This window comes from Nyctereutes procyonoides, unplaced genomic scaffold, assembly GCF_905146905.1.
Source record: "Nyctereutes procyonoides isolate TBG_1078 unplaced genomic scaffold, NYPRO_anot_genome, whole genome shotgun sequence".
Lineage (NCBI taxonomy): Eukaryota > Metazoa > Chordata > Mammalia > Carnivora > Canidae > Nyctereutes > Nyctereutes procyonoides.
The window spans coordinates 46,884,152-46,897,801 of record NW_026575043.1 but is presented as its reverse complement, the minus strand read 5'-3'; the positions used below and the strand labels follow the sequence as shown (position 1 = coordinate 46,897,801).

General features: G+C 38.9%; 1 protein-coding gene across 1 annotated transcript in view; it reads left to right on the top strand.

Annotated features, from left to right (window-relative positions):
* GIT2 (GIT ArfGAP 2) overlaps positions 1-13,650 on the top strand; it is a 48,052-nt gene that overhangs the window by 13,358 nt on the left and 21,044 nt on the right. The window contains 5 exon segments of the mRNA XM_055322445.1: positions 5,905-5,950; positions 7,104-7,155; positions 10,668-10,740; positions 10,993-11,090; positions 12,168-12,279. Coding sequence (XP_055178420.1) covers positions 5,905-5,950; positions 7,104-7,155; positions 10,668-10,740; positions 10,993-11,090; positions 12,168-12,279 — 381 coding nt within the window.

The window sequence follows — 13,650 nt, the reverse complement described above, 5'->3', positions numbered from 1 at the left end:
AGAATTGGAGGATTCCCCTAGGGTTTTTTTTTTTTCTTTCTCCTTCTTCCTTTTTCCCCCCACCCCAGCCTCTAGGCAGTCCTGTGGCTGCAGCAGTGGTGGCACATCTGCCTAAATCTCTGACTGAGAGCAGGAGGAGAATCCTGATTGCTTTTATTTTTCTCTCTATCCTCTCACCACTTGGCCCAGGAGGTAGAACCTAACCTGGTCAGTTATTTGCTAAAACAAAAATTAACATTCTCCATAGAATTTAAAGAAGACTCAGCATCTCACAACAAAATTCTCAAAGCATCCAGAATATCAGCTATAATTATTTGACATATGAAGAACCAGGAAAATCCCAAAGACGTGGCAGGGGAAAAGATAGTCAACAAATACCAACCCCACATGACACAGATGTTAGAATTATCAAAGACTAAAGCAGATGGTAACATCATACTTTAAGAACTAAGCATGAATGTTCTTGAAGTAAATAAAAATATAGACTGTATATTTCTCAAATAGAAATCTGGAGAAACAAAAGACATAAAAAGAACCAAATAGAAATGTTGAACTGAAAAATACAATAACTAAAATTTTAAAACTCACTGAATGGGCTTTTTTTTTTTTTTTAAGATTTTATTTTCACTTATTCATGAGAGAGACAGAAGCAGAGACATAGGCAGAGAGAGAAGCAGGGGAGAAGCAGACTCCCCATGGGGAGCCCAATGTGGGACTCGATCCCCAGGACCCCGGGATCATGACCTGAGCCAAAGGCAGACACTCAACCACAGAGCCACCCAGGTGCCCTGCTGAATGGGCTTAAGAGCAGATTGGAGATGACAAAGAAAAGAGTCAGTGAATTGAAATAGATCACTAGAAATTACCCAGTCTGAACAAAAGAGAGAAAAAAGAGTGGGAGGAAAAAGAAACTGAATACAGAGCCCAAGGACCTATGGGACAATATCAGAATGTCATGTTTGTATCCTCAGATTCCCAGAAAGAGATCAGAAAGCCTGGTACAGATAAAATATTTGAAGAAACATGGGTTCAAAATTCTAGATTTGGCAAAAGACAATAGATTTATAGATTTAAGTAGCTCAGAGAATTCCAAATGGGATAAACTCAATGAAATCCTCACTCAGACACATCAAAATCAAACTGCTTGAAAAAACAAAACATTTGAAAGCAGCCAAGGAAAAAAACAACGTAACTTGAAAAGTCAATTTTTTGAATGAATGTGGATTTTATTTTATTGTATTTTATTTTTTGAATGTGGATTTTAATTGGAAATAGTGGAGATGAAAAGTAGAACAACTTTTTATATTTTTATTTTTTTTAAAGATTTTATTTTTATTTATTAATGAGAGAGAGAGAGAGGGGCAGAGAGCCAGGCAGAGGGAGAAGCAGGCTCCATGCAGGGAGCCTGACATGGGACTCTTATCCTGGGACCCCAGGATCATGCCCTGGGCTGAAGGCAAGCACTAAACCACTGAGCCACCTGGGCTGCCCTAGAACAACTTTTTAAAGTCCTGAAAGAAAAGAACTTGTCAGTTTAGAATTCCACTTCCAGTGAAAATAACCTTCAAGAATGAAGGCAAAATAAAGACATTTTAAAATGAAGAGAACTAGTTGCTCTAACAGAAATGCGAAAAAGTTCTTTGGATAGAAGGGAAATGATATCAGTGGGAATCTGGAACTTCAGGAGTGAAAGAAAAGCAACTGAAATGATAAATATCTGGATAAGTATAATAGACGGTTTCCCTCCTAAATTCTTTGATATATGTATGACAGTTAAATGCTCATCTGGTGGAGTTTTCAACATATGTCAGTGTGATACATTTGATAATGACGACATAAAAGGGGAGCAGGTAAAAGAAATATGGAGGTAAGGATTTTGCATTCTTCATAACATGACAAAATATTCTAAGTAGACCAAAAGGTTATATATATACTATAATGCGTAGTACAACCACTAAAAACAGACTATGCAATGATAGGTGAACAGAACCTCTAGAGATAAAATGGAATGTTAAAAATTACTCAAATAATCAAAAGATACTTCAGAACATTCCAGAAAAGAGACAGAAAGAGAGAAAGAGGAACAAAAAACTGAGGCCCAAAGAGAAACTAAATAATAAAATCATGGACTTAAATCCAAATGTGTTAATAATTACGTTAAATGTTATGTTAATGATCTAAATGTACCAATTGAAAAGAGATTGTCAGAACAGATTTAAGACAAAAAAATCATGGGCAGCCCAGGTGGCTCAGCGGTTTAGCTACAGCTCAGGGCGTGATCCTGGAGACTGGGGATCGAGTCCCACGTAGGGCTCCCTGCATGGAGCCTGCTTCTCCCTCTGCCCCTCTCTCTCTCTCCTCTCTGTGTATTCTCATGAATAAATAAATAATCTTAAAAAAAAACAAAAAAAAATGAGCCCTAACTATATGCTGTTTATAAGAAACTCACTTTAAATATAATGATAGAGGTAAGTTAAAAGCAGAAAGATAGGGATCCCTGGGTGGCGCAGCGGTTTGGCGCCTGCCTTTGGCCCAGGGCGCGATCCTGGAGACCCGGGATCGAATCCCACGTCGGGCTCCCGGTGCATGGAGCCTGCTTCTCCCTCTGCCTATGTCTCTGCCTCTCTCTCTCTGTGTGTGACTATCATAAATAAATAAAAAAAAATAAAAAAAAGCAGAAAGATATAAAAAGATAAGCTCTGCAAACACAGTAAATGAAAGCTAAAGTGATTATGTTAATATCAAACAAAGTAGACTTTCAGGGCAAGGAAAATTAAGCAGGGATACAGAGGGACGTAAGTTGGTGATAAAACAGTCAATTTACCAAGAAGATGTAATAATTCCAAATGTGTACACACGTAGCAACAGAGTTCCAAAATACAACAAATTTTGATAGAACTAAAAGGAGGAAAGGTCAAATCCACAATTCTTGGATATTCAATCATCTTCATTTAGTGTAACAGAAGGAACTAGTAGATAGAAAATCAACAAAAAAGGGGCACCTGGGTGGCTTAGTGGTTGAGGTTCTGCCTTTGGCTCAGGTTGTGGTCCTGGGGTCCTGGGATCAAGTCTCATATATCAGGCTCCCTGTAGGGGAGAAATCATATTTCTCCCTCTGCCTGTGTCCCTGCCTCTCTCTGTGACTCTCATGAATAAATAAATAAAATTGAAAAAAGAAAATCAACAAGGATATGGGACACTTGGCTGGTTTAGTTGGTAGAGCATGTGACTGTTGATGTTTTTTGGGGTCATGAGTTCAAGTGCCACATTGGATATGGAAACTATGAAAAGAAATAAGTAAAACAAAATTTAAAAGAAGAAAATTAGCAAGGATAGCAAACTGAAACCAAACCATCAGCCAACTGCGTCTAGTTGACATAGTGTATGCTCTACCCAACATTGTCAGAATACACATTCCTTTCAAGTACATGTTGATCATTCACCAAGGTAGACCATATCCTGGGTTATATAACAAACCTTAACCAATCTAAAAGAATTAAAATCCTCCAGAGTATATTTTCAGACCATAATGGAATTAAGCTAGTGATAAATAATAAAAATGTAACTGAAAAATACCCAAATGCTTGGAAATTAACAACAAAGTTCTAAATAATCCATGGGTCTAAGAGGAAATCTCAAGGAAAATTAGAAAATATTTTCAGGTGAAAACCACCAGTCTTTTACCAGTTGGTGCAGAAAAAGCATTTAACAAAATACAGCATCCTTCATAAAAGAAATAAACTTAGCAAACTTAGAATAGAAGGGACTTCCTTAACCTTATAAAGATTATCTGTAGAAACCCACAGCTAACATCATGCTTAATGATGAAAGATTGAATGCTTTTGTTCGAATATTAGAAACAAGGCCAGGATGTTCACTCCTATCACTCCTATTCAGCATTGCCATGGAAGTCCTAACCAGTGTAAAAGGCAAGAAAAATAAAAGACATACAGATTGAAATGGAAGCGATACAACTAGTCATAAGTAAAATGGTTCTATGTAGAAAATCCCAAGGAGTCTAGAATAACATTCTTACAACTAATAAGTGAGTTTAGCAAGATTGCAGAATACAAGGGAAATAATCAAAAATCAATCATATTTCTATAGATTAGCAGTTGACAATTGGAAACAAGCTAGAAAAACACCACCATTTATAATAGCTCCAAGTTACATGCTTGTGTATATATCTGACAAAATATTCATGGGCTCTACATGCTGAAAATTACAAAATGTTGCTGAAACAAATCAAGAAAGACCTGAATCAGTGGAGAGAGAACTATGTTTATGGGTTGGAAAACTCGATAGAGTTAGCAAGTTGATTATCCACAAATTAGTTTGTAAAGTTAATGCAATTCAAGGATTTTCCTGTGGACATAAATGTGCTGATTCTGAAATTTACATGGAAAGGCAGAAGAACTACAATGGGACTGTTTTGCAAAAGAAGAATGTGAGCAGAATCACACCACCCAATTTTAACTCTTGCTGTACTCAGACAGTGGATATGATAAAGAGGTAGACATACAAGTCAGTGAAACAGTAGAGAGAATCCAGAAATAGACCCACATAAGTGTGTTCAGTGGATTTTTTGACAGTTGCAAAGGCAATTACATGGAAGAGGAATAGTTTTTTTAAGTATATAGACTGGACATCCATGTGCAGAAATATAAACTTAAGTACCGCTGGTATAAAAACTAACTCAAAATGAATCATAGATCTAAATGTAAAACCTAAAAGTATAAAAATTCCAGGAGAAAACAGGAAAGAATTTTTGTGATCTTGGATCAAGTAAAATACTGGTAAATTGGACTTCATCAAAATTGAATGCTTTTGCTCTGCAAAAACTACAATAAAGAGAGTGAAAAAACAAGCCACAGCCCGGGAGAAAATATTAGAAAATCCTATGTCTAACAGAGGACTTGGATCCAGAATATTTATACCTAAATATGTAAAACTCAACAGTAAGAATCCAGTACAAACCGGGCAAAGACTATCCAGATGCCAGATAAGCACATGAAGTGAGACGTTCAGCATCATTGGCCATTAGGGAAATGCAAGCTAAAAGCATGATGAGATACTGTTATACACCTATTAGAAGGACTAAAAATTAAAAATCTGCCAAAAAAAGTGACAGCATGAGTGGCAAGATGTAAAGCAACTGTACCTCTCTTACATTGCTGGCTGGTAAACAAAACAATAGAGCTATTCTGTCAGAAAAGTCTAGCAGTTTCTTACCAAGTTTTACATACATTTACCTAATAACCTCCATAACCTAGAAGTCCCATTCTTGGGTATTTACCCAAGAGAAATAAAGACTAATGGTTACACAAAAACCTAGATGTGAATATTTATAATGGCTTTTTATTCATTGGTGTTTGATCAACTCCTCCAGAAGCTAGATGGGGACTGGGTCAGTAAGCATTGCAGAGGGAAGCCACATCTGGATATGCGAAGACCACCTGCCCCAGCCCTGATGGTTTTATGCTAATTGATTAATTTGAAGATGAGCCACCAGAGCCCAAGGGTGCTCCCCCATCCCACATGGAGTGCTGATAAAAGCCTGTTCTAAGCTAATTCAGCTCCCTAAAAGTTTTGTCCATGACTAAAGATCATCAGTTATACTGGGAATAAAATGTAGGATTAGCTTGAGTACAGGCTTTTGCTTAATGATGTCTAGACTTTTGTACCAAAAGAAAATGAGAATATGATTCTTTCTACTGGTCAGATCTTAGGGAGTTTGTAGCCAATCTGGCCACTTCTGTTCTCCCCCCCCCCCACTTCCCCATAATTCATAATTATGAGAAACTACTAGTTGCAAAACGTAAATTGGGAAAATTATGATGGTGTTCCTTTATTGATATTACCAGTATTTATATAAACAAAACTTTGACTTGTTTTCTGTTTCAGATCACAAAAATGGACAGCACTTTATAATACCTCAAATGGCAGACAGGTAAGGCCATTGAAATGCCAATCAATTTTATCTGTCACTGTTATTTCCTTGGTTGTATAGTGTTTAAGCGTATTATATTTTGTATTTAACAAAGCCCATACATTTTTCTCTTTTATGGCTATACAATTTGGAAATAAGACGGCTGTAAGTAAACCACCATGTAAAACTTAAGTTTGAAAGAGTACGAGTAACAAATTTATTAGTAAAATTGAAGTCAGTGATAATTGTCACAGTTTTAGCCAGTCGTGACAATATATTATGTCTATAGGTTATACCACAAAGTATTTCTGTATAGTAAGAAAGGATATTCTTTGTCTATAACAGGGATTGGCAAACTTTTTAAGGGCTAGATGGTAAATATTTTAGGCTTTGTGGGCCATACAGTCTCTGTCACAACTACTCAGCTCTGCCAGTTGTAGAGGAAAGCATCCATGGCATTATATAAATGAAGGGCATATCAGCTGAAATAAAATTTCATTTCTGGACACTGAAATGTGAGTGTCATACAATTCTTCTCATGTTATGAAATATTTTTCTTTTTCTTTTTCTTTTTTTCCCTCAGACCACCTAAAAATGTAAAAACCATGCTTAGCCCATGGGCTGAACAAAGAAATGGGCTATAATCTGCTGGCCCCTGGTCTGTGAGGTTAGCTGAGTTCACATCTGCAAGAATGAACTTTAAAATCCTTATTTATCCAATTACCTTTGCACAAATACTATCAAGAGTTAATGAAACAATTAGCTGGAATTCCAGATACAGTCTTGCCATTCTGGTTTTTCATATTCTGCCCTTTTCGTATTTCTTCCTGTCATGTTTTTTTTTTTTTTTTTTTTTTTTTTTTTTTTTTAGTGCTTCAGGAATTGTGACCTCTCACATAAAGGGCCTGGTGATGAACCCGGCAATAGTTTTTGTCTTCTAGTTATTTAGTGATTATTTTTCTCTATCATGTTACATGAGTATGATGTTTCTAAAAGGAGTTACAAGTTCTTGTGTTCACATTTTTCTCACTCTAACGGACTATAGAATTTTTGTTTCTGACCCTGTCCCTCAACTGTTAATTAATGTCTTACGGCTTTGGCTATCTTACTCTTCTTCAGAGCTCCTAAAAATGGTGTTTATTTATTTGCTTATTAGTTTTGTACATTTTCTTAGCAGCCTGGATTTGTCTGAATTGGCAAAAGCTGCTAAGAAGAAACTCCAATCCGTGAGTATCTCTGTTTCCTAGTGACATTCAGTGTGAGAAGCCATGCATCCTGCTAATAATACCTGTCCTCCGCCCATTACCTGCTGTACCTGATGACTTTGTTTCATACTCTGAGATGTTGTAAAATCCTAAGGAGGGGATAAGTTTAGTTGGCTCTGCTTCAGGTAATGGCATTTTTCTCTGTCATTTTGAAAACGACTGTGCATTTGACATTAGGGAATTATTCTTCCTCCTGAGAGTTCCTAGTTTCTCTCAATGTCAGAGTGGGACTCACTCTTTTACAGGGTAGGGATGCCTTCCAGTAGCCTCCTAGGACACTAGGGAAAGACACAAGCTGATGTTGGAGTGGTGAGTGCCACAGATCACTTGCTGCCATTTGAGATCAGGCCACAGTCATCACTGTCTTGCGTAGCCTACCTGGTTCATCAGAGCTTAAGTGTATGCTTGCAAGGGCTGGTGGGCCTGCCCGGGGTGTGAGCTCAGAGCTCACCCAGTTCTGCACGGCCCAGCCTCCCTCCAGTCTGCATACCTCTTCCCAGCCTGCCCATCTCAGCCTCAGTCAGGGCCCGAACAGACTAACTTCACTGGGCTCACTTCCTTTTAGTTTGGTCCCCACAGATGAGCCCTCACCAGCTTGCTTCCCCAGCTGCTTCCACCACCAGATTGCCTGCCTCGGGCTGTTCTCATAGCTCTCTGAATCAGAACCAAGATTCTTAACTTCCTGACATGACCTTGAAGGGTGGCATCCAGTGCTCACCATTCAGTTTTTCCCTGCTTTCCAACCAGTGCCCCTGCATGTGTGCATGCATGTGCACGAATGTTTTTATCTACTTCTTTTGGATTAACACTCTGAGGCCACCTTCAAGTCCCCTTCTGGGAATCCTCTCTTTGTGCAATGCTCCCCTGTCCCAGCTTCTGGCCCTTTTGTCATTCAAGTAGCTGAAATCTGACCACCTGGACAGTGTAGGTGGGAGTTTCCCCAAGCCTGCCTCTGATATTGCATCTCCCCTAACGTATGACTTCCTCTTCATTTCTCTTTTTACAGAAGACCATTTACTAGTACTTCATATAATATTAAGTACTAAATATTACATAAAATGAATTTATCATTACTAGTATTTAACTGTGATATGAAATAAATGTATTTTATGCAATTTTGTGTCTCTGTGTTCTGTATCTGTTTTGTGTGTCTGTGTGTTTTATCACCTTTCTTAAATTAAGGAGGTCATGTGGTAAAATTAAGGTGATAAACTTTGGAATCAGCACTAAATAGTCTGTGATTTCCTTTTAATTACTTGTAATATATAACCCAATTTTTATTTTAAATAATTCAAACATTATATGTAATACTCAAGCTCTCTTTGACCTGCATTTGCTAAGCTGAAAGCTGCATGAAGGGGGGACGGTGGTCAGGTTTGTAATATCTCTGGCATGTGGCAGGTGCTAGATAAATATGTAGAACAAAGTTGAGAACAGCCCTCAAGAACTTGGGCTCTGGTCAGACTGGTCAGGCACAGAGCTCATCTGTGACAAGCTCTTTAGCCTCTCTGTGCCTTGGTGTTTCTCCTGGAAAGGGGACTAATGATCCATCAACAGCTGCAGATCTGAACTGCTCAGTGAGGATGGGCTACTGGGATTATTTGTTGACCCCACTCTGTAGTCTCCTCCTCAGGGGCCGGGCAGGGGTGGGGAGGTGGATAGCTAGATCAGTGCCACTTCAGTGTTTATTCTACAGTACCTCTCCCTCCTGGATGAGAAGCTGAAAGAAATAGAAGACTAACATATTTCTTATGTTTGTTAAGTGTTAACATTTGCAGAGATTTAAACTTGGATCTTGGGTCCATCACTTGCTGGCTCTGTGACTTCAGGCCAGCTCCTAACTTCTGTGCTTTGATCTCCTTGTCTGTAAAGTGGGATAATAGTAGTTCCTATCTATCTTCATAGAGGTGTTTTGAGTATTAATGTGATGATAGCACAGTGCCTGGGATGTAGGCCTTCAGATTTTTGTTTGTTTGTTTGTTTTGTTTTGTTTTGTTTTGTTTTAGCCTCCAGTATTGCTGTTGTAGTTACTGAGGAATAATAACCTCAGCTGGTAGCCCCTTACTGGAAAAGACTGGATATTTATGATGCAAGTTCAAGTTCCCAATCCTTCATCATCTTATCTAGCAAAAGGCTCTCTGAGTTTCTTTTCTTTTCTTTTCTTTTCTTTTTTTTTTTTTTTTTTTTGAGATTTTATTTATTTATTCATAGAGACACAGAGAGAGAGAGGCAGAGACACAGACAGAGGGAGAAGCAGGCTCCATGCAGAGAGCCCGACGCGGGACTCTATCCAGGGTCTCCAGGATCACGCCCTGGGCTGCAGGCGGTGCTAAACCACTGTACCACCGGGGCTGCCCTCTGAGTTTATTTTCAATCATAAATTAACCACACTAAAGAAAATGTGGGAAATGGACAGGGGGAATCATCTGCATTCACTATATTCTTTTTTTTTTTTTTAACATTTACTATATTCTTAATGGATTCAGGCTCAAGATTTTGATATATTTCTTGTAATTCTTGTTTTATATGCATATCATTTTTTTGAACAGAGGCTTAATCCTAATTATAGAATTGTATATGCTGCTTTTTTCACCCAACAGTGTGCCCTTTAACAAGCTCCCATAAGGTCTATGTAGCCAGCAGTTTAAATTGCCACATATAATACCTTCTGGTCAGCATGTGACTGGATGTTTACTGGGCCAGGTACTGTGTGTGGACATAAGGGACACAGTAGGGGATAAAACAAATCCAGTGTCAACTAAAAAGAGACAGCCAGCAAGCATCAGGGTGTGTTTTATGAGGAAAAAGGTTCAGAGAGCTGGAGCCATGCTGGTGGAGGCTTAGCCTCACCCAGCTTGAGGAAGACTCCAACTGTCCTCCCCCATCCCGGTGGCTACCCAGAAGTGTGGAGATTGTTTCATTGGCTGACACTGCACTGTGCGCTGATTAGACAAGCTGTCTTTTGTTGGGGATGCTCAGTTTTTTCTGGGATTGGAGGCCTGCTTACTGAAGAATATAGCAAAGAGACTTACTGAAGTGTGGGTGGTGGATTCTGCAATGGCATGTTTTAACTTCTCAATACAGCATGTCTTGGCATCATGTCCCACCAAGAGTTTAGGATCTGGGGACACTGGCAAATGCCCAAGACCACAAGAGGGGACTTTAAACAGTCACGCGAAAAGTTCGGACCTGGACCCTGCTTTGTGATCATGCACTTCAGATGATTCTCCCCTCCTTTACAGCACACCCCTATCTACATTTCACAAAGGAGTGAGACTGCTGTGGGAGGCAGATAGTTCTAGAAGATCTATACTATTCTGGAAATACTATTGTCTGTTTAACAGTGGATATTTACTAAGCACCGGACTTGGATAAGACATTGGAGATTAAAGAGTGAATAAGTCGTAGTGCCCACTCATTCTCCTAGTGTTAATCCTTGTCCCTTGTGTCCCTGATATTTTTTTTACTTGCAGCTAAGTAATCATTTGTTTGAAGAACTTGCCATGGATGTGTACGATGAAGTTGACAGGCGAGAGACTGATGCAGGTGACTGAACATGTGGCTTTCTCTTATAAGCTTCTGTTGTCAGTGGGCAGTGACTAGCTGCCCACCTCCATGTTTTACTTGCCCGATTTCTACTGTCCTGTTGATTCGTGTGTCCACATTTACTTTTTTGTATGTTGATTTCGGAGTGTGCTTCCCCGAGTCTCCCTTGTGACGCGGGAGCTGTGACTCTCAGAGAAGCAGTGGCACACCGGTGGTGATAAGATTCTATCTCTGACTCTTTCCTCTGGCTAGTCTGGCTTGCCACGCAAAACCACAGCACCCTGGTAACCGAGACAACTGTCGTCCCCTTCCTTCCGGTCAATCCTGAGTACTCTTCAACACGGAACCAGGCAAGTGGCCAAGTCTGAGAAGTAACCAGTGGTGTTATTTTGGAAATGGCTAATGTGGTATTTAACTTTCCCAGGACAGGTATTTAAAATTTTTTGATTGACTTAAGTGTTAAGGTCCCAGGACAGGTATTTTAAATTTTTTGATTGATTTAAGTGTTAAGGTCCTTTATACACACAAACCCATAAAACTCAAGAAATTGATAAGAAAGTCAATAAATATAAATAGAAGACTGAAAAAGAATATAAAATAATTCACAGAAAAAATATAAATGGCTTACAAATGTGAAGAAATGTTTAACCTTATTAGCAATCCAAGAAAGTAGCCTAAAGGCATTAATGAAAATTGCATCAATCAAATTAATAAAGGATACTCCAAGCTGGTAAAGATATAGCAAAATGGACTTTTTCTTATGCTATAGTTAAGAGCTTACATTGCTATAGACTTCAGAAAAGCAATTTGTTAACTGATTTTAAAAGTTTCAAAATTAAGTCCATCCTTTCCTCACAGGTAATCCTTATTTAGGAATATATGCTAATAAAATAAAAATAACAAATATTTACGCATAGTGATTTTCATCAAAGTACTGTATAAAATAATAGAGCATTAGAAACAGCCTAAGCCTCTGTTAGGAGGAGAAAAGTTGTGTAAATTGGGAAGACCTTTCGATTCTTACTGACTACTGGCTGTATATGATGATGAAGTCCCAGCATCTAGGCTATCACTTTTTCTTGAAATTTTAAATTTTTCTTCCAAATTAATTTTTCATAACTGGGTCTACTTCAAAACTGAATTGATAATGGGGGGAAAAAGTATCAACTAAAAACATTTTGGTTTTGTTCACAAAAATAAATGTGCAAGGCATTATTGAGATCTCCTAATATAGATGGCTCTAAACTGTGTGCAGGGAAGACATTGATGTGTGCCTTCCCTAGGCTACAGTGGTGCTTTGATCATACTTGGGAGGCTTTGCTTGGGAGCCTTGCTCAAGTCTAACAATAGTGTGACTGGTCTTATGTGAATATCCACATGTATATTTTCACATTGAGGAATATTTCCAATTATTTTCTCACTCTCAGGGCAGACAGAAACTAGCTCGGTTTAACGCCCATGAGTTTGCCACATTGGTCATCGACATTCTCAGTGACGCCAAGAGGAGACAGCAAGGCAGTCCTCTTTCTGGTTCTAAAGGTAACTCTTGCAAGGTGCTTAAGTGCTTGATCCTCTGGCCTTCTAACTTGGCACAAGTATTAAATTTAAAATTATAAGTTACTTAAAGCAGTTGTCATGAAAAGTTTATCTTTGTGAGCCCTGATGAATTATAAATATTTCAATGTTGGGACACTGGGTGGCTCAGTTGATTAAGTGGCTGCCTTCAGCTCAGGTTGTGATCCCAGGGTCCTGGAGTTGAGCCCTGCTTCAGTCTGCTTGAAAGACTCTCTCCCTCTGCCCCCTTTCCCTACTTAGGCTCTTTTGCTTTCTCACTCTCTATCTCTCAAATAAGTAAATCTTTTTTAAAAAATTAATGTCTGAACAGTAAGGTTATGTGCTGATCGGTTGACAAAAATGTTATGAGCAGAGGCTGGTAGGAACCTACCCCCGTGTTTCCTCTCAGGATAATGGTTCAAGATTTGCTAAGTCAGTCTCCACAGCAATTTTATAAACATACCAATGCAGGTAATGAAATGGACTCTTTATGTGTATATGTTTAGGGAAAAGACTGGAAAGGTATAGCACAAAATAGATCAATGGCTATGGTTGATTACCATTAGTTTCAGATTTTCTGTATTGAGTATTCTGTAAATCCGATGATACATGTATTTTAGATATTAATTTGAAAAATTAAAATTCATTTTGAGTAGCCATAATTTATCACCCAGATATTACCCATCAAAATATCCAGAAACAGGGCAGCCCCGGTGGCACAGCGGTTTGGCGCCGCCTGCAGCCTGGGGTGTGATCCTGGAGACCCGGGATCGAGTCCCACATCGGGCTCCCTGCATGGAGCCTGCTTCTCCCTCTGCCTGTGTTTCTGCCTCTCTCTCTCTCTCTCTGTCTATGGATAAATAAATAAAATCTTTAAAAAAAAAAAATATCCAGAAACAATATTGGAAATCAGAGATCAGCTTGAGTGAGTTGCCTCAGAGAGGAAGTTGGACAGACTTGGATAATTTGTGAAATCTTTTATTCAAAATGTGTTAGAGCCTATGGAATCATCCCTGCTCCCCTGTATGGTCTACATAGGTGTGTGTCCAGTGGGTTGTTCTATTTTTCCCTTTCTCTCTGGTAGTCAGCCGAATAAGTGCCAGTATGCCTGTTCTATGAGCACCAAGTTCCTAGGCTCCATTTTAACAGCCTCCTTTCAGTAACGTTACCTTGTAAACAAGTTACAGTTACAGTTGAATCACAGTTAATCTTACATTCGTTATGGCTTTAGTTCCCTGGTTTGGAACTATACTCTGTCCCCTCGGGAACCTGCCTTCTCAACCTGAGCAGCACTTCCATAAACCACCTAATTAATTTGCCCATATTTGAGTGGCCCAAAGGGATGCTGAAATGCCT